The sequence below is a fragment of the Zonotrichia leucophrys genome, chromosome 2, assembly GCF_028769735.1.
Source record: "Zonotrichia leucophrys gambelii isolate GWCS_2022_RI chromosome 2, RI_Zleu_2.0, whole genome shotgun sequence".
NCBI lineage: Eukaryota > Metazoa > Chordata > Aves > Passeriformes > Passerellidae > Zonotrichia > Zonotrichia leucophrys.
Genome location: NC_088171.1, coordinates 115,683,170 through 115,703,782, shown reverse-complemented (window position 1 = coordinate 115,703,782; position 20,613 = coordinate 115,683,170). Strand labels below are relative to the sequence as shown.

At 37.2% G+C, this 20,613-nt stretch overlaps 1 protein-coding gene across 3 annotated transcripts in view; it reads left to right on the top strand.

The window, feature by feature from the left end:
* TOX (thymocyte selection associated high mobility group box) overlaps positions 1-20,613 on the top strand; it is a 218,373-nt gene that overhangs the window by 178,939 nt on the left and 18,821 nt on the right. For all 3 annotated transcript variants that reach the window (XM_064706134.1, XM_064706135.1, XM_064706133.1), the window contains 2 exons: positions 1,431-1,661; positions 13,485-13,565. In XM_064706134.1, the coding sequence (XP_064562204.1) occupies positions 1,431-1,661; positions 13,485-13,565 (312 nt within the window). The remainder of the gene's footprint in view (positions 1-1,430; positions 1,662-13,484; positions 13,566-20,613) is intronic.

Sequence of the window (20,613 nt, the reverse complement as noted above, 5' to 3'; positions counted from 1 at the left end):
TTCTCTTAAAAATGCTTATGATGCACAGTGCTTTGGTCATGCCGACAAAAGAAAAAAGCTTTTGAACCCACTTGTAAGATCACACACCATTTCTACAGATACAGTAAATTAAGTGATCATATCAAGAAAAGCTACTTTGCCATGGAGCTCCAGTGTGTTGAAGAATCAGGTTATTGTCCCTTTATGTGCTTGTAAGTCATAGAATCCTAGAATAATTTAGGTTGGAAAAGGCCTTTAAGATCATGGAGTTGAATTGTTAACCTCATATTTCCAAGCTCACCATTAAGCCATGTGCCCTGGAGCCCACACCTAGACATCTTTTAAATGCCTCTGGGGAGGGTGATTCTACCACTTCCCTGGGCAGCCTGTTCCAACGCTTGACAATCTTTTTGGTGAAGAGTTTTTTCTTAATATCCAATCTAAACTTCCCCAGGGGCAACTTGAGGCCATTTCCTCTCATTCTTGGTTGGCTTGTAACTTGGGTCAAGAGCCCAGCATTCACTTTGCTACAACCTTCTTTCAAGCAGTTGTAGAGAGTGATGAGGTCTCTCCTGAGCCTTCTTTCCTCCAGGCTAAACAATCCCTGTTTCCTCAGCTGCTCCTTGCAAGGCTTGGGCTCCAGACCTTTCATCAACTTCACTAGGAAAATTGGGTGCTTTGGCATCCAAATGCTCATGTGGGGGCTTTTTTCAGGTGGTGTATAAATAAAGCACATGGGCTTTCCTCCATACACCATTCCTCTTTCACTCCTTTCCTCAAACCATTTGCTTTTGCATGAGCAGATATAAAAACTACTCAGCCAAATCCAGATAGGTCAAAACTGATCCTTTAAAGGGCTCTAAACTGTCTATACCGGTAAAGGTTTGTTTCTTCAGACTTTAATTAGAAAGTATGTAGGGGAATGTCTGTAACTTGAATTGCTTGGTTCAAAATCAGATTTTCTCCGAAGTCCCTGGAAGATGTACCACCAGCTGCATAAGAAATTGATTTGAACAGTAGTCTGGGGTCATTCTGGGGAAAGATGAGAATAAGCAAAAGGTAGAAATGACAGTGTTTCTGCTGTCTGCAGATGGTTCATGTTGTTGAACTGATACTCAGGCTATAGAGAAACTAATTTCATTTTAATTTTCTCATCATTTTCTTGCTATAGCCACTAGCAATAAAACTTAGAAAAGGTGAAAAGATGACCAGATAGAGATTATAGCAATTATTTGAAAGAGGAATATAAATCATTATCCAAAATACTTATAGTGAATTTTATGCGTGTGACTAATGCAGATAGTGTCAACATTTGGAATGTCAAAGATAACAATAAAAATTCCATTTCTGCATGCCAAATCCAAAGTTTTTGCATCACAGAGGCTGTAACAGTGGTTGGAATGAATTAAACTGACTTTTTTTAATAGTACTTTCCTAATTTTATGTTACAGGTCAATGGTGGCGAGAAGAGACCTGCTTCAGATATAGGAAAGAAACCCAAAACTCCCAAAAAGAAGAAGAAGAAGGACCCAAATGAGCCACAGAAGCCTGTGTCTGCCTATGCATTATTCTTTCGAGACACTCAAGCAGCCATCAAGGGCCAAAACCCCAATGCTACTTTTGGTGAAGTCTCTAAAATTGTAGCTTCAATGTGGGACGGCTTGGGAGAAGAACAAAAACAGGTACAATATGTGCTGTAGCTCAGAGGCTTTGTTTCAGGAAAGTGTTATCAGGGTCATCTGAGCACTGTAGGCAGCTTCTTTTGTTAGCCAGGATGAAACTTGAATATGTGCCATCTCAGGAATATGATTTAAAGAGGCTGAGATAAGGAGAGTATCATTTTATTATATCTGTATGAAACCACTAAAAGAGTTTACCTTGTTTTGGGATGTGGCACAAGTTTTAGGATTATATTTAGGAATGTTTTATGCTGAAATCTGTGGGTCTAGGATTTTGCAATGTCATTGCCCTGTATGTGAAACTGCTGGGTACAGGCCCTTGCTGCCGAAACTTAGAATATCTGAGCTCCCACTTGCAGATGTTTCCCTTCTCCATGATCCCATGATGCCAGGAGTAAAACTGAGCTCACATTTGCTCCCAAACCACCTGTCTTTTATGAAAGAAGTTAGTGATGTGTTGACCCAAAGAGAGCTAGGGTGGATGCTGGCAAAGGGCATCCTCTAGCATGTATGTGGGCTGTGGAAATCACTTCCCAAGGTTGCTTCTGTTTTCCATGGAAGGCCTTGGTTCTGCAACGAGACCTGAAACATTGCAGAAATAATTCCAAGTCAGGCAAAGCTGTGTAAAAGTGGGCAACTCTGGAAGCTCATCACATTGAAGTGGTGACGGCTGGCAAATACCATGGGTCCTCACTGTACCATGCCATTGCTCTTCTTGTTGTAGTTGGTTACATTTTTACTAACTGCCATCAGAATGGATTGGATTGATAAAGGAAAGGGAACTTTAAGAAAGAAACAGATATGGAAGGAAAGGATGTTCTGGGTGAGAGTTATATTGGCTACGGGAGAGCTGGACTGGGGTTTATGTTAGCACAGAGAGTGGAAAAGTACTGGGAATGAACTGAATCTCCTTCATTCATGCACTGGTATTACAAAATTGCAGTTAAAAAACTAAGAATTAAAAAAAACTTTTTAATGATTTATTGGTAGGTAAAGTTATTTGGGCTTGGAAAAAAAAAAAAGGTTACTTTGCTAATAACTGGGTAGTGTAAGTACATCTAGATCGTTGCTAAATATACCGGTGTAAAAAGAATCAAGATTTGGCACTCACTGACTAACTAAAAAAAATAAAATAAAACCTCTTGTTATCTTCATCTACCAATGAATAAGGCCAGCGTTTGGAAGGGTTTGGCTGGAAGAAAAGTAACTTTCTGAACACAGGTATCAGAAAAGTCACTTGGGCTGGCACATTGCAGTTATTTTCTCGTGTTGTATCTTCTTTTCCCTTTTTTAATATGCCCAGCAAAGGCCAACCTAAAAGACTGTTAAATGCATAAAATACACATTTCTTTTGAGCTTGTCATTGTGAGTACTACCATCAAAATATTAAAGTTCTTCCATAGAAATGTGTAACAAAAATGCATGAAACCCTAAATTTCCAGCTTCACTTAAATTTCCTATTCATGGTTGAGAGCAAAATTTGAATAAATCCTATGATGTAAGAACAGAACATTTTTTTTTTCCTTGTCTTGTTGCTGTTAATCTAAGTTGAAACACAGATGAATGATGCATTTTGGAATCCATATGACACATGCATATAAAATGGCTGCAACTATGTTTTTTAAGCCAGTTCTTTAAAAAGTTTGGGTTAGCATATCTTCATTTCTTTTTTACTCATTTTGCCTATCCATTATCATCTATTAAGTACATTTTTAAAATTCCAGGCCGAAGTCCTTTCTAATTTAGCACTGTACAAAAATAATAAAAGATAGTTCCCATTAAAAAAATAAAAATGGCAATCCTATTTTCTACAATAAATTTAAACTAATTTTTTTTTCCATTAGGGATCTAATAGTAATGATTACAAGACATCTTAACTGACTAGATAGCCTGTATTTTAAAGACTTAATTTTTCAGATCCAGAGCATTAGTAACTGCTATGAAATCTATGTCTCTGGTAGGAAAATTGGACTCTAAAAATACAAATTATTAATGTAGCATTTGGTATTTGGCATTGAAGAAGCTTCAGAAATTCAAAAATAGTTAAATAAAGAAACAATAACATCATTAGAGGACAACTTTATTGATGAATTATACTTGTTGAAGAGGATTCAATTATCATAAAGCTTCTGGCTTATGTTTTGGAAGCTAATGCTTATTCTGAAATTTAAATAGAAATATATTTCCAAATTATGTTTCCTGAATTGGAACTCCTTTTCCTATTTAAATAGTAAATATAAATGAATCAGAAAGTAGAACATAATACAGCTTTTGAGAAAGAATAGCCTCATGTTTTCATGCTAAAATGAAATCTTCTTTGTTACTGTGATCTGAGCTATTTTTTCTGAAATGCATAGAATTCTTCTTGTTTATTCCTGAAGATTGACCACAGAATAAATAAAAATATAGAATCTCAGTACAATAATGACCTAAGGGCAATATATATCCAAGACTGCAACAAAATTCTGATAACCTGGCACATTGAAAAGCCTTGTGCTATAACCACCTCTGTCTTTCAAACTGTGAAGAACTAGGAAAGTGTTATTTGAGAAAATAGGATTTGAATGACATAAAAGGAAATGGTGTTATGAGCTACCTGACTATGGGTGCCTTACTGAAGTTAGGGGAGGGTTATGCTTAAACTGGGTTGCACTCTGATACTCTCACTATGAGAATAATGCAATTCATTAGACTAAAGCAGATACCAGTGTACTTCCCTCTTAATTTAACATATGAAGATATTTGAATTTTTGAATCATATGTTCCCATTAATTTCTGTATGTAAAAAGTCCATTTGCAAATAATGCTGGTGTGTGCCTTTATTCTATTTTTCCAACTCTATCTACAGAGTCTAGAAGTTAAAGGGAGTTCAGTGGTTGTGGTGGACTTTGTCACGGACTTCTCAAATTCTGGATAGAGTGCAATAATTAAACGTGATCAGAAGCAGGCACTGTTCTTCATTTTTCACTGTAAATACTTTCTAAAATTGTTCAGATTAATAAATCTGTGAACAGTAGGCAGCTGTAGCAGTAGTGTGTTGAGGTACATTCTCCTCAATGCTGTAGCCATAGCACTGGGATATTTTTTTTCAGTGACTTTTCCAGTGCCTCTCCTATGATCACAAACACTGTTTTCTCTGTAGTACCGTTCTTCTGTGCATCCCATTTCTATGGCTTATATATGTGCATCTTTGCCCTTTGCACACTTTTTTACTGCAAAGGGGAGATAAACAGCCCCCAGGAAAAAGGGATGAGCATGCTAAATGGTCGAGTCACTGGCTTTCAGACAGAACGCTGGTTTAAACTGGGTAAAAAGGCTATTTAGGTCATTTTCTGTCCTTAGATGAAAAAGGAAAGTAATTTTAAATCAGTACCAGATGTGCATGTACTAAATGAACCTTAAGTTTCTAATTGGAGTCCTAGTAAAGCTGTAATAGATGTGGCAAATTACAAACAAAATGTTCTTGTTTACATTAGTGTAACTTTAAAACTTCAGCCAAAGACCTTAATAAATGTTCTGTTATTCTAAAAATGGAATTGAATGTCTATTCAACATTCAACAAAATTAATCTCTGGTGTTACTTCGGTGACTTAACTGGAATTCTAGTAGGAATTAATTTAGCCTCCTATGAACAGCTCAGTGTGCATACTTGTGTGTGTGTATGTGTTCCTGTGTGTTTGCTTCAACATTGCTCTGGTCCTACAGCTGGGAGAAGGAGGGATTCACCCAAAACTCAGCAATCAGAAGAAGCAGGTGAAGTGACTGTTTGAGTGCTGTGGCAGATGCTTTCTTTCAGGCTGCATAATTCATAGACAGTAATATTAGCTGCAACAGTTCAGCTCAATAGCAACACCTCATTATTTTATCCCTCAGTATTTATTCCTACGGTTGACGCCTCATGAAATTACTGTTAATGTGTTTATATAAGGGCAGATCTGACACAAGTGGGAAGAATTTAATTTCCCACTCATTCTTTCCTGCTGATGTGTCCTCTTCCCCTGGTAGAAGTGGCAAGTGTAAATAGTTAATTTGCTTCAATTATGAGCCTGTCCTGCTAAATTAGAAGCAGCAGGAATATGAAGAGCCAGAATTATACATATGAGGCAGCTGACAAATCCTCCGAGCTCACAAAATCAAATCATTTACTCCTCATTGGTGCTCAAAGACCCACTAGATAAAAGCTGCAGTTTATTCTTTAATATCTGATGGAATTGGATTGTATGTTACCAATACCTATGTAAAACTAAGTCCCTGTGCATTAGTGTCAATGTTTTTGGTGCTGTTAACATTTTCACTATAACCCCCAAGCTTTCAGGGGTTTTTATGTTGTTTCTAAAAGAACCCAGATTAATTTGGCCATGAAAAATAACAAAACATGTTTAATAAGTTTTTCTTTTGACCACAGGGATGTTTTAGACATAGCAGCACATATTAACTGCTGGGATGACCAGGTAGATCAGGAGGGGATTTGCAAACAATGCTGGCCAACACCTCATATTTCCAGAGTTTCTGTGTGAAACACCACAAGTCAGATCAAAGTGGATCCAAGATCAGTGTTTCAAGATCTCTTGACTCCACCGGTCCTTTGGGAACGCCCAACCTAGATCCTCCTCCCAATGGCATCCCATCCCTTGACATGACAGATGACATCACCCACCCCATGGCTGGCAGAGCCATCGTGTCCCCATGGCATTGCCATGCATGTGGGGTGCTCTGTGACAGGATGTCAGACAGCTCAGGGGACTGGCTGCTGAAACAGCTTCAGAAGATGTGCACACCATGAGGTCAAAGTAGTCAGTAGCATTTTTAAAACAAATTTTTCATTTCTTCCCTTATACATGCTGATGTACTCACACAGGCATTTGTTTATCTACCTCTCATTCTCCCTTTAGAAACACTTCCTTGCTCCATGCTAATGAAGCAATCTCCAAGGAGTAACTAACACAATTGTAAGAGGATGAGAATGTACCTCCAGTTTAGTAGATAAACAACCACACAAGGTTTAGCTTTGTTTTATTTTTGTAAATGAGAATAGGAAGAGAAGGCACATCTGTGTGTGCACACTGCCAAAGTGAATTATAAGCAAAATGGATTCTGGAATAGGCACAACAGACAGCAACTTTACATCTTTCCTCCCAGCTACTTGCACCTATGTGCTTTCACCAGTCTTGCATCTTAGGAGTGTTTTGGAGATGCACTGTTTTTGTTTACAGATTCCTCTATTGAATTTGCATCTCTACCCTTTGAAGGTCTAGGCTGGGGTGTTAAGATTTCAAAACAACTGATCCTCATCCTGGTGTATTCTCCTTCTCCTTTCCTCTGAAAGCATCTGGAATGAAAGCATCATTAATGAGCTGGAACACAAACGGGCCAATAATAGGCACATACTATGTGCAAATACAACTCATGTCTATTTACACATTAGTAAATTTATATCTTCAGGTTTTTCCACTCTTGCTTCTACATGGCCAGTCCTTGAACCCCTTAACTTCCATTGAGGTCAGAGGGGAGATGTTTCAGGCCCTCTGTACAGTCACAGGGAACACCAGACACCCCCTGCTCTGGGTGGATTTCTAACATCCATTTGCAGTACAAAACAACCTTGGCTCCTAGAGAAATATTGCACAAGGCCCCTGAGTTATGAAATGTTGACTTTAACTCCACTTTCTTATTGTACTTGGAAGCAGATGGGTCAAAAGGACCCTGGGTTTCAAATACTGCTGTAGAAATGTGCATAAATATTAGATTTAATTTTCAGCTTATTCTTCTTCCCCAGCTTTTAGCCATACATTTGACTTCCATAGGAACACGACTTTTATGTCATTTGCATACAAAACTGGATTTAGGCCCAATTATTATATCTCCATTCAGGCTCACATCCTTTAAAAAAAAAAAAAAAAAGAGTACCAGCAGGTGGAAATAATCATCAGATAAATCATGTGTTTAATGTCACTTGTTTTGTACTCAACTTTCATCCAGTGTGTTTCTGATAAAGTGTGCAGTCCTGTTGCTGTAAGCTGAAAGCATCAAGACTGTAAGGTCAAATTATTTAGGCCTGGCACAAATGGCTGCAATTTCCAGTGTTCTCCAGGAGTCTCATTGTTTGTGCTAGAGCTGAATTTGGCCTGTGATTTTTCCCCCACATGCCAGAAAGACAGAATTCTTTCCCCTAAGCCTCTAATATGTCATTAGTGTCTTTTCCATGCTCTACAGTCTAAGAGACTACTGAGCCATATAGCTAGCCCTGGGCCTCTTTGTTACTGTATGTACTTAGATTGAAAATCAAATGGTAATATATTTCAATGTCCATTAAGCAATTCTGAGGATTTTTTTTTCTGACTGCTGTGGGAATATCTTTCTCCACATTTTAGATGAGTGTGTGCAGCTCTAGGTGCCTTTGATACAAAATCAGGAGATTAAAACTAGAGATATGTCTCCCACTTGGAAAAAAATACAAGCTTTCTCTATGAGCTGAAATATTTAGGGCCAGGAATGACAATCTGAATGTGGAATTTAATTTTGGATTGGAGCCTACTGTATTTTATCAGATGACATTCCTGTAACTGTAGTCCGTGAAAATGACACTCCCATGGGATATAACACTGCAGAGACCAAGAATACAGAATCAGTCATGTTGCTTTTTGATTTACTGTTTTTGCATATACTGTTTTGTGGGGTTTCTGGAACACTTCCACCAAAACAAATGTGGGCACTTTTACATCATTTTAAAAAGACAAATATAACTTGCTTGCAACTCTCAGCTCTAAAGAGATATCCACAAGATAAACAGAAAATTTCCCTTTCTTTGTCATCCTTGTACCATCTATTTAGGCAAAGCCACAGAAGTAGCATGGTTCTTTGTAATTTGCTTTGTCATCTAGGAGACACAGAGCTTTTGTAGACTTCCATAAAACACAAATTCTGAAGGTGTCTTTTTCTTCTAAAATTATGAGTCAGTTTAGTTCACTGTCTCCAAGTCTAGGATCATCTCTAGAATCAAAGGGGACTGCAGTCCCAAGCAATAATTTTCCATTATCATCTGATAGTCAAAACTGAGGATGTGGTTGCAGACATTTGAGCTCTTGTGATGACTGGGGGAAGGGAGATTTGTTCCCCTCAGGCAATAAGGGTGCAAGCCACAAGTGACAGGGTAGTAATCCTGCTGCTTACTGTGTTGTGACGTGTTGATAATCCTCCACAAGCAAGTTAGAGGAAGTTCATTGTGAAAAAATGGCTAACCAGAACAAAATCGTGGCTTAAGACACTATAGGTATATTTCAACTCTCTCTATCTATCTATCTATCTATCTATCTATCTATCTATCTATCTATCTATCTATCAGTAATGAACTTCATATTATAGAGCACATAGAAAAGCACAGGAGGCATAAAGCCTGCCTCAAAGAATTTATGATCCAAAAAGACAAGAACTGAAAAGCAGTTAAAATACATGAAGTAAAACATGACCAGAATCTGACAGCATAAAGCAAAAGTGCTTAAGTTCTACTGTGGCTTTAATTTGGTGAATCTAGTATTTGTGAGTGGTTGTCCTATAACCTGCCACCCTTCTGTCTCCATGTGGAATTTTGGATGCATTCAGTTTAGGGATGTGTATCACTGTTGATAAGTAGAGTTTGGTCCTTGCTGCAGTAGCTCTGGTGGCCCACATACATTGGCAGCCCAGGAAACCTGAGCTAAATGTTGCTGGTGCAATGGCCTGGGGGCTGGTACCAACTTGTGAGAGCCCAGGGCATTAATTTTTCCTAGTGGCCTCATTCAAATTATATATTATAGATGTGATTTATATGATATTATATGTTATATATTATATCTATTGTATTATTATATGTTATCTATTTAATTTCTACTTTTACTTCTATTTCCATTTCTATTTCTACTTACATTTATATTTATACATAATATATCTATATTTATATGCACAAAGTAGGGGTTTGTACTCGCTGCTTTTTACACACTTTGCTGCACAGTGTAAGGGAACTTGGAGCTACCTTGGAAGTGCAATTAAATGGGGACCTGTGTATTATGCTGTTTGCATTTGCGTGTGTGAAGCACAGTAGGAAAATAATGCCAGCAAGTTCCATTTATAGATAAATGTAGGCAGTCATGGTGTTTTGGGGTTTCTATAACATGCTGAAGAGAAAAAGAATAAATTAAACTGACCCACCCTGCACATACAAAATGATGTCTTTTTCTGCCAACATTCATTTTTTTCCACAACTGGGACAATATAGAAAATAAAATACTGTGTAAGGACACAAATATGCTGCCTGAGTGACAATCAGTTGACGTTCAATTATCATGTTAATCGAATTAAAGCAAAATGGAAATTACTTAATTCCATAACTATGTGTTCCTGTCAAATTACTTATTTAATAATTGTTGCTTGCTTGACAGAGGACAAGAAAATGACCTTATAGGAGATTTCTAAGATGCTATAAATAAAATTAAATGTTCCCACGCTACAGTATAGATAAGCAAGTGAACAGAACCCTGCTTTATGATACAGGAAAATGTTAATTGTATTATTGGATATGATGTGCTTGATAATTTGGCACTGTCTTAAGCATGAAGCTCAAAAGACCTTCAGCTGTTTTCTAGAGCACACTTGAATCATGACACAAGTCTTTTTCCTCCCCAGATGTGCTGCAAGAATACAAGCCTTATACTTACAACAACACAAAACTATTTAAGCCTGAGGGCTAAAAAATTCTCACAGCTGCAGAAAAAAAAAATTAAAATAGTTTAAGAGAAGCAGCTGACTTGTTCATACCTGTTTGAGGCACTGCTGCACATGCTGAAGACACTCCCCACCTGCCCTGCCTTCATAAGCCCCCAGTGCAGGTCCAGTCCAGAATGGAGCCAGAGAATTGGTACCACTGCCAGGGCCACATTCATTTACATCCAGAGAGAAATACTGATGACCAGAGCAGACTTTGTTGCTGTTTATGTTACCAAGTGTTCACTTCCCAGAAAGGCAGAATTTACCCTAATTTTTAGTCTAGGCCATGACCAATCAATTTCCAAAACCAGCATGAGGATCATCAGCCTACTTGTATACTAAACTAAGCACTGGGCACCTTGGGAAGGACACAGTGAGAGCTCAACCTGTTTGCCTCAGAGGACACAACAATGCTTTTCCAGGGACAAACTGGGGTGAGCTGATGACCTTCCAGGCCAGCCAGCCTGCAGGAGCCATTCTAGCCAATGCAAAACTCAAAGCAGGCTGAGGTAATCTAAAACTTTTTCCCACCCAGTAAAGTAAAGTATATTTTTTACTATAATGACCTCCTGTTAAATCAGTACATTTTATTGTGCCAGGGAAGACATGGTGTTCTTGTGATTATTATTCATTCACCTAAAGATTCAAAAGAGGGCAAGGCAGGGTGTACACTGAACATGGTAGATGCATAGGTAGGACATAATTAAATAACAACTGTCTGATGATATTTCTATGAAGTAGTGATGTTTTAGGTGGAGATTTCCAGAATTGTTGTTAGTTTCATATTATTGAGTTAACCTTGTGCAGTATTACTATTTGCAGGAAAAGTCAGGTCTCAGAGGACGCTTCCAATTATGCTGTGACTGTAGAGCACAGCAAGAGTGTCTATTTTTTATATTTGTGTAATGCAAAATAAAACCCAATGTGGAAGCAGTAGATACATGATCTTTTGAAGAACATTGATTGTTCTGTGTAAAATTTGTTGTTCAGCTCTGTTTTTTAAGTTGGCTATCAGGGTGATGCAGAGGCATTGCAATATACAAAGCAGTATAACTTAGTCTTTGTTCTGTAGGTCAACCTGAATTAATTTTAGTAGACTGCTGACTAATTTCTTATTTGTTTTCAAAACAAATAGTAATTCCCCTAATAATCACAAATGATTACAACTTAAGAAGCAAATTGCTACCTTTTTTTTTTATTTGCAGAACAGTAGGAGATCAACAAACACTACATATTTATCTTAATCTGGAGAAATTACAAGGGTGCAAAGATACAGTTGCACAGCTAAAACCAATCTTCTCCCCTCTCTGTCTTTATAGTTACAATTTTTGAAGCCTAAGACTTCTCTGTTTCCATTATGATCTTTTGCTTCCCTGGGAAGCAAAATCTTTAATCCTTTTAGGCAGCCTCTGAGTTTTGCCAGCCTGTATCTGAGATTTGTTCTGTGTCTGAAAGTAAAGCGTTAGTGAAACAAAAAATTGTTTCACGAGTACATTCTTTATAAAAATGGTTTTGTACTGGATCCTTCCAGCCTGACATTACCACTCTCCCTTTGTTGTCTGCAACTGTATTGTCCACTGTGTGTACACTCTGTGCTGCCAGGTCCTCTCCATTTACAGGACTGCAGGTTTTACTGAAGCATTGGAAGATCAAAAGAGAGCACTTTAAAGTTCCCTAAAGTTTATCTTTCTAGGGTGGAGATGTTCATGTGTGCTTTTAGCTGTGGAATTCAGAAGAACACCCCAAAATTCTCCTCCTAAATAGCTTTGCCTGTCTTTTAACTTTGAGTCAATAGCCCAGTTAACCAGGCAGTGAGGAATGGCAGGGGGAAGGTGGACAGTCTTTACTTTCAACATGGGGGCTTTCCACAGGTGCCCAGGTTGTGCATTTGGCTGGAGAAGTGGACAACAGATACACAAAGCTGCAGTTTCATTTTGTGCAATATTATGAACCCCAAATGTCCGTCCACATGTGAATTAACCTTTGGCACGTGACTTAAAAATCATTAAATATAACAACAATGAAAAAGTAAATTTTATTTCCCTTTATTTTTCTCCCTCACTTTTAAACCTTTAGATATTTTCTAAACTTCTCCTTTCAAGAAGAAGGATGAGGAGTCAGTCCTGCTTAGTTACATGAAGCCCAGATGCATGCATGACTCCTAAATCTACCCTTTCAGGAAAAAACCCAAAACATGAAGTAATGAGAAACTCATGACAATATTTGCAAACAGAAATGTTGAGTTGCTCCTAAATCTGTCAGTGACATGGCTAACAGCAAGTCATTAGCTAGTCTCCATGGGTCACAACCTGGTTCTCCTCCTGAGAGCTTTCAACCCTAAATATGCATACATGCTTTTGTAACATTATGTTACTGTAGTGCTATGAAGTCCTGCTTAACCCTGCAGATAGTCAGTTTTGGTCTTGAAATCTGGGCAAAATTGAAGTGATTCTCTAAGGTCTTTAATCTATTATGAGATTGTGCACATGCCACATTTAAAATAATTTGGTGAGTTGAGAGAAATGTACAGAAATAGATCCATGCTTCTGAGAAGTTAATTAGACCGATATGGGATCAAGACTGGAATAATGACTAACATTTATTATCCTTAGCAGCTCCATGAGCTTCTTTGACTGCCCCCAACAGTTCAGCTAGGGAAGAGAGGAATTCTCCTGGCTAATCTGTGGTGCTGTCATCTCCTCCTTCATTTAGCTCAAATGTCTTTCTGCAAATTCCTGTCTTCCTCAGGGGGTTTTAACTGGTCTCACAGGTGGAAGCCAGCAGAGAGGGTCACACCCACCTTCCCCCATCCACAAAGGTCCCATTTGAAAGTGCAACCTACACCTCACTTTGAGCAATTAAACTTGAGGTGCTATGAGGGATATTGTTTTTTCAGTACTGCTGGTTAGTTAAATGGTGTTTCACAGTTGGAATAATATTTTCTTTAAAATATTTGATGTTTATTATTTCACTCTTTAAGCAATATGAGGAGGAAAGGCTGTTTACTTAAAAAGACATAGAGACACACGAGTGATATATAAAAACAAAACCAGATTAATTTACCAATGTGCCACTCTTTGTTTTTAGGTATACAAAAAGAAAACTGAAGCTGCCAAGAAGGAGTATCTGAAGCAGTTAGCTGCCTACAGAGCAAGCCTTGTATCCAAGGTAACACATGATGTATATACATACACACATCTATATAGTAACATATTGCAAACCATCTTCAGCTGAGCACCGCAGTATTTAGTGCAAATTGCCTTGTTTATTATCACCTTGAACTTGTGTTTAAGTTGCAAATGCTCAATAAACACCGTCATCTGTCCACATAAAGATATCCTTTCCCTCCTGGTCATCAGGACAGCACTTCAGTTTGGGAGTAACATGTAAGTTCAACAGGGGAAGGAGGTAGTGGCAAACAGACCTCTATATAACAAACGTGCCTGGCAGCCACTGTGCTACCAACAAGGAAAAAAAAAATATATATATCACACACAAAATGCCTAGGTTTGGTTTTGTGGGTTTTTTTACTACTGCTTTTTACCTTGCAATCACAAGACAGAAATAGTCAAGATCAGATGATATTGCAGATTTCCGTAAGAAATGTGAATTTCCATTTTATGTCCAGCAGGACATTGTGAGCACAGCATGGGTCACCACTAAGGCAATGGTGGAACATTCTTTACTGGAACACACCAAGTAGACAGCCAGTAGCAATTTTCTAAATAGATTTATTCAAACATTCTCAGTGCCTATAATTTTGCAGTAGACTCTTTAGAATTTGTAATAGAGTTTTAAATGTCTATTACATTAAATGTCTATTACAGTGCAGAAGAATGTGAAATAACCATACTGTGTCAATGTGAAAAACCCATTGACCAACTTCAGAATCATACCAGTTAGAACCACTTGCTTTGGGTCTATTGAAACAAATTTAGATAAATTTTGTTCTTACTTAAATAAAATCAATTTTAGAGGTAAAGAGCACAGTATGAAGGACTGGCATATAGGGCATGAGAAGAACTTCTTGGTTAGTTTCAAAATACTTTTGGGGCTCTGCACACTGTATACTATATTAATTTTTCAGAGGCTTTGCTATATGATTAGGCATGCAAGGACTTTTCATGCATGCTTCTGCATTATCTCTGTATTTGGTCAGTGTTTGTTCTGAATTTAAAAGTCTGAAATATGGCTGCCACCTAATTCATTTTTGAGAGTTTTGTCCTATAATTTTCCATTTTTTAGCTGCCATTTAAATACTCCTGCATTTAATTAAAGTTATTTACAGTATACCTTTCATTTCTGTATTAGGACTGTTTGGTTCCAGAAATAATCATTGTCTTCAGAAAGAGTAACATGTGAGCACAAGCAAATCTTTTTTAAATAGCTTGCTTATTGGCAAAAATAGGTCTAAAAAGCTCAAAATATTCCAGTTTTAACCCAGCTTTTCACTTGAGAAGATAACTTTGCTGTCATTATTCAGTACATCATGGACTATTTACGTAACACTCTTTCATGGCTTAATTTTGAAATGCACAATATAAAAAATGTGATTTTTTTAAACAATAAAAGAGTATATTATGGCATTTTTTTGAAATTTTTTTTTAGAAAAAAATTTGGAAGACTCTTGATCAGTTCAGTGCATTAATCCATTAGTGCAAATATTCAAATTTGTTGTTAGTCAGAAAAGCACTGAAGCATTTTCTTAACTTTTAAGCAATTATTTAAATTCTGCCCATAATGTAATGTTTTCCTCTAGTGTGGAAAGTATAAAAATATAAACTTAATGAAGCTGAGTACTGATTGCTTATTCCCATGAACACACTCAGTGAATCTAAAAGAGCTGGCATGTAACAAAAGCAAGTCCATTTTGGAATAAGGATGTAAAATAACCATTTGTAATATAATATCAGTATATTCTACATTATCATTATTAAATATTTATATGGCACCAGAAGAGTTGTGGTTTTTTAGACAAGCCTGTAAGCATGAGAGAATATATATAATACATAATTAAGGTTATTTGGAGTCAAAATGGTCTTTTACGTTGATGTTGCTACATTACCATCCATAAAAACTACTTTTAGATGGTATTATTAAGATTCCAAGACCTCATTATCAAAAGCTTAGACATGCCAAAAGTAACACACTTTTTCCAAAAATTCTTTATTACCATATTAGTGATTTGCTTACAGTTATATTTTGTGCTTTGTGCCTCACTCTGTGGTACCTCACATTTATAATCAGGTGTTCACTCTGGGTCCTCCTGAGTTGTATTTACTGCATGTTGTTTAACCTTACTGCTTTATAGAATGTGCTGCTCATGCCAACAGTGCTTTGGTGTAAAGAAATTCTCACTAATGCTTGGGACCAGGAAGTTTATATAGTCCATATTTTCAAACACAATTGTGAAATCAGGTTCTCATTAATTTTGTGTATTCTCCTTGGAACATCTTTTTTTCAAAGTATTTGAACAATATTAAGCCCTTCATGTTCATAGCAGAGCTCCAATGACTTCGGGGTGGCAGCTGTGAGATACTCAGTTATGCTTCATATCCCATCAGGATAGGCTTTGGCTATCCAAAAGTTATCCAATTATCAAACTTTCTTTCATATCCCCTCCTAGAGGTGTCTGTCTGCAGGAAGAGGCAGGCACAAGTAGGCAAGGGTTCTGCTCAGGTCCCCTCTGTCCAGCTCAGCAGGTGCCTTACACCTCCCAGAGCAGCTGCTTTTCCTGTTTCCTATCTTTTTGACTGATTCTGCTGCCTTTTTCATTAAGTACTACTGGGTTTTAAACTAGTGAGCCTATGAGAGTCTGTGCATGTTTTTTCTGCATTTAATTGCAAGTCTTCTCTTTTCTGAAAAGCAAGGACTGGACATATGCCATGTTCTACCTCAGTAGTCCAGACTTGGAACTGAATTCATGGCACCCACCTTGGCCATTTGAGATTCCAGAATAGTCAAAGTAGAAGATTACAGAGGAACGAGGTAGTGTCCTGCTGCCAGGACACTTCCTAGCTTCTGCCTGACAGCAGAATAGTGGCATTCAGACACACTGGTGTTCCTACCGAGCTCTGGGGTGGATGTGGAGAATCAGGTGGAGGGAGTGGCCTGCTCCATGACACTCAGCTCCTTGCCCCTTTACTCTGATTTTTTTCTTTCCTGCCCTCCCTGTTCATTGTTTAGAGAGCTGAGCAGTTCTGTTTGGACTTTGGCTCACACACACCCATACTGTGCATCATATCAGACTGTGTTATTTGACAAAATCATAGCTGAAAAGAGTGGAAGTGTCACCAGCAGCTCTGGTAATAGGATTGCCAGCCCATTTCTAGTAAACTTCTAAATGCTTTCATTATGTCTTTATAAGACATGTATGGCTACCACTCAGTAAATAAGGCAAACATATGATTGTATAAATATGTCAGTATGCATTAATTCCCATTCATTTATAATTTTACTTCCTGTATTTTCTCCTTTTTTATTATACTGCTTGAAATTGATATGTTGTTGAATTTGTTCATGTGTGTAAGAATTGATTGGTAAAGTAAAAACACATAACAAAGCATTATATCTTCTGCTATGCAGATTGCCATATTGCTTATAGTACTGACTAAGCCTTTGCATTGTAAACAAGTGTCTTTATATTTGCCCTCAGTTGCAACTTTTAGTACTATTCAGGTCCAGAAATGCAGTCTCTGATATCTGGTAATTTGTACAGCATTACATAAAATGCTGTGAATTGCAATTTTACTTTTTTTCATAAAACAAGCACTTTTTCTAGCTTAACCAGCCTTTTTTCTGGCTGACATTAGAGGTTTTGCTGCATCTTTCAAATATATATATTTAATACGGATGTATATGGGTAAATGTAAAATACTTTCATATATTACATAGGTTCACCTATGAATATTTATAAAACTTATAAAATTTATAAAATATTTATAAAATATATATATGGTAGGTATTCAGCATGCATAACATATTTATGTGCATTGATTCATATATATGTGTTAATTATAACAGTACAACTGTATCTGTTTCAGTAGTACAAAAAAGATTTTTTTGTCCCTTTTTTATTCTTTTTGACTCGATGAATCTTTAATTCTCCACAATTTCAAGTTTCATGAAGATATATATTAGTGACTATGGCTGAAGCTAAAACCTCTCAGCAAGGGGAATATTATTCAATATCAAAATACTCAGGCATATTTCAAAACTCTGATGCTGTATCTAAGTCAAAGTGGTGTCCTCATTTGACTTTGAAGTGAACACATTGGACATTTTTCAGTTTTGTGGACAGTGCAAATCCTTTGGACATGTAAAATTACTTCTTGAAACTTATGGCAGACTTAGCTTTTCCTAGTCCATCATCTTGCAATTGTGGTTCATAAGAAAACTAAAGGTCATATCTGTAAGGCTGACTTTGCCTTAATGCCATTAGCCCAGCAATTTGTAACCAGAGAGTTCCAGGGACCCAAAGTATCTGTTACATTGCCCGTGGTGTAATAAAAATGATCAGCCTAAGGAACTCAAGTCTCTTAAAAATGCAGTGGACATAAATGAAAACATTTTACTTTCTTGTAAAAAGCAATATGGAGACCATGAAAAGGAAAAAAATAAATACAAAAATTAACAAAACAAGCAAACAAAATCAAAACAAAAAAAAAAAAATCAAACTCCCAAAATAAGCCAAAACTAAAATGATGAAATTGATATTAGTTTCCAATTTCATATATGTATGTGGGAGAGCACTTGCCTAACATATAAAAAACCAAAAAGATATATTAGGTCTCCCTGATCAAACATTTCCCAACTATTAAATAAATGCATATGTGCCGGTGTGCTCTCTCCACAATTTGTTTTCTGTAACTGCATCACTTCATAGTGGCCAAGCTTCAGATGAAGAGAGGCACTGTATCCTGGCTCACTTCTCCCTGAAATAAGCAGCTGCTGTGGTTTGGGACATTTCTTTTGGGAATAAAATTTTTAATATCTCTTGACCAGAGTTAGTGACTGAACTGTCTTGTCTCCTGGTCAATGCTTTAACAGGTTGGCTATTGCATGCAAGGAGAGCAGCGTCCTTTCTGCTGCTGGCAAAGAGGCACCTGCTGCTGAGAACAGCTTTTCCTACATTATAGCTCGACCTAGTCCATGCAGATGTTTTTGGAATTTCATTAACCAGTTAGGCTATTCTCAGTGAAAGCATAAGAGAAAGAATAAATAAAAAATAAAGTTATGTTTGATGCATGATATTTTTTTTGGTAGCTACAAGTGCTATAAGGCATATGGCAATATTTCTCTTAAAGCAAAAACCAGTCCCAGAGTGATGACATACACATACAAGTTTTACCTTTTTCCATTAGAATCACTAGATAGAAAAACTGTAATGAAAAGCTTCCAAAGCAGGTGCTTCATGCTTCTGTGATACCTCATTCTTTCATTATTTCTGGAATTATTATGATGTAGTCAGAAATTTTTAAAGAATTGTAAATTGAATCCTTTATGTGCAAATATGTGATGCATCAGAGTATCTGCTAAATAAATGTGTATTTATAAAAGAATTATCTAATCATAACACAAGTCCAAGCATTTTTTTTTTTGCATAGCAAGGAAACCAATGATCTACTGCAGCTGAAAATAAAGAGCAAACTATATTTAAGTTAGTTCCATGAATTTGATCTGAGGCTAAATCATGTGATACTTTACATTCAGCAGTGCAAAAGCTGAGAGATGCTCTCACATAATTTCTGCCGGCAGAAAAAGTGGCAGAAATGTTTTCATCTTGATAGAAGCCAGATTTTGATTTGAAGAGGAACTGTGTTTGTTTTTGAAATGAGTTAATAAAACTAGATTTCACTATTAGCCTAGTGCTTCCATTTGGGGAATTAAAACACTTGTATCAAATTAAAGTTGCATATCCTTTATCACATGTACCCAGGTTACATTCATAAAACATCCATTTTTACTTACATATCCTAAATGAATCCATGACAATCCCCTGTAGATGATGACAAAATGTATATTTAGATTTGAAGATGTTCTTCTGAGCCACCTTGACTAATTATAGATGACAACCCATGGCTTACTCCTTTGTTTCTGAAATATCAAGAATGTGTCAAAAAGCTTTTTGAACTCTCTGGGGTCCTAGATGTTGTTATTGCAATAGGTGACTGGAATTAACAAAATAGGAAATGTCATTTGATAAGATCCTCTTGTGGCTTAGGTAGGAAGGCAGCTGCGCTGCAAATATGCATATGAGTTATGCACTGGAGTGGAGAGAGTTAAATCAAAGGGATCTCTGCAGGAGTTAAAGAGCTAAGAAGAAGGAGAAACAGTGCTGGAGAGAAGTCATTCTCTCATAAGCATCTTCACAGGGGTATTAATAAAATGGCTGAGCCCACGCAAGCTAGGGAAAGGGATTCTTCTCAAGGACAGGCTTGGGGTTGGAAGTCACCTAAAATGTCCAAAATGTTACAAGCAGACAGGATTATGTGAACACAGAAAAGCTGAGAGAAGGAATAAACAATTCAAGATGCTCTTTCCACCAAAGAGACAGCAAAGACAGCAGATGCAAACTTGAGCTTAGGTAAGCTTCGTAGGAGCTGCATAAATATGCAGCCAATTTCCTTCTATCTGCTTCTGTAATGTCACAGCACTGAAGAGAACTCATTTTCAAGCTGAGTCAGGCCTGCCTAAGTTTGATCACAGCCTGCACAGCCTGGAACATCCCAGTACCAGCTGACATAATCACTGCTGCTTCCTGAATGTAACCTCCATTCTGGTCACAGAGTGTGAAGATTGTTGAATTCCTCAAGGACAGACACCAGTCACCAGGTGTGAGCCTGGCACTGTCATGGAAAGAGACAGTGTGGCAACCACATTGGTTTATGATACATGTTCATGCAAAACCTGAATTAGGTTTAGTTCTTTTCCAGGCTTTGAAATCCTCATATAGTGCATGTTCCAGTCTGTAGAGAGAGGAGGCCAAACTTCCATTTTTTATTTAAAGAGAAACACCTGTTTCTGATTTAAGATAGACCTGTGTTACACCATTATGGCTTTGTAAAAAAAAAAAAAAAAAATTCTGAATTTGGAGTATATTGTGTTTGCCCACAAGTAAAGCTGCTTACACTGTTTGTTGTTTGCATATTGCCATAAGGCTTGCTTTGTCCTTGAGGAGGTTCCTCAGCATATATTTAAAGGACACATAAGCATC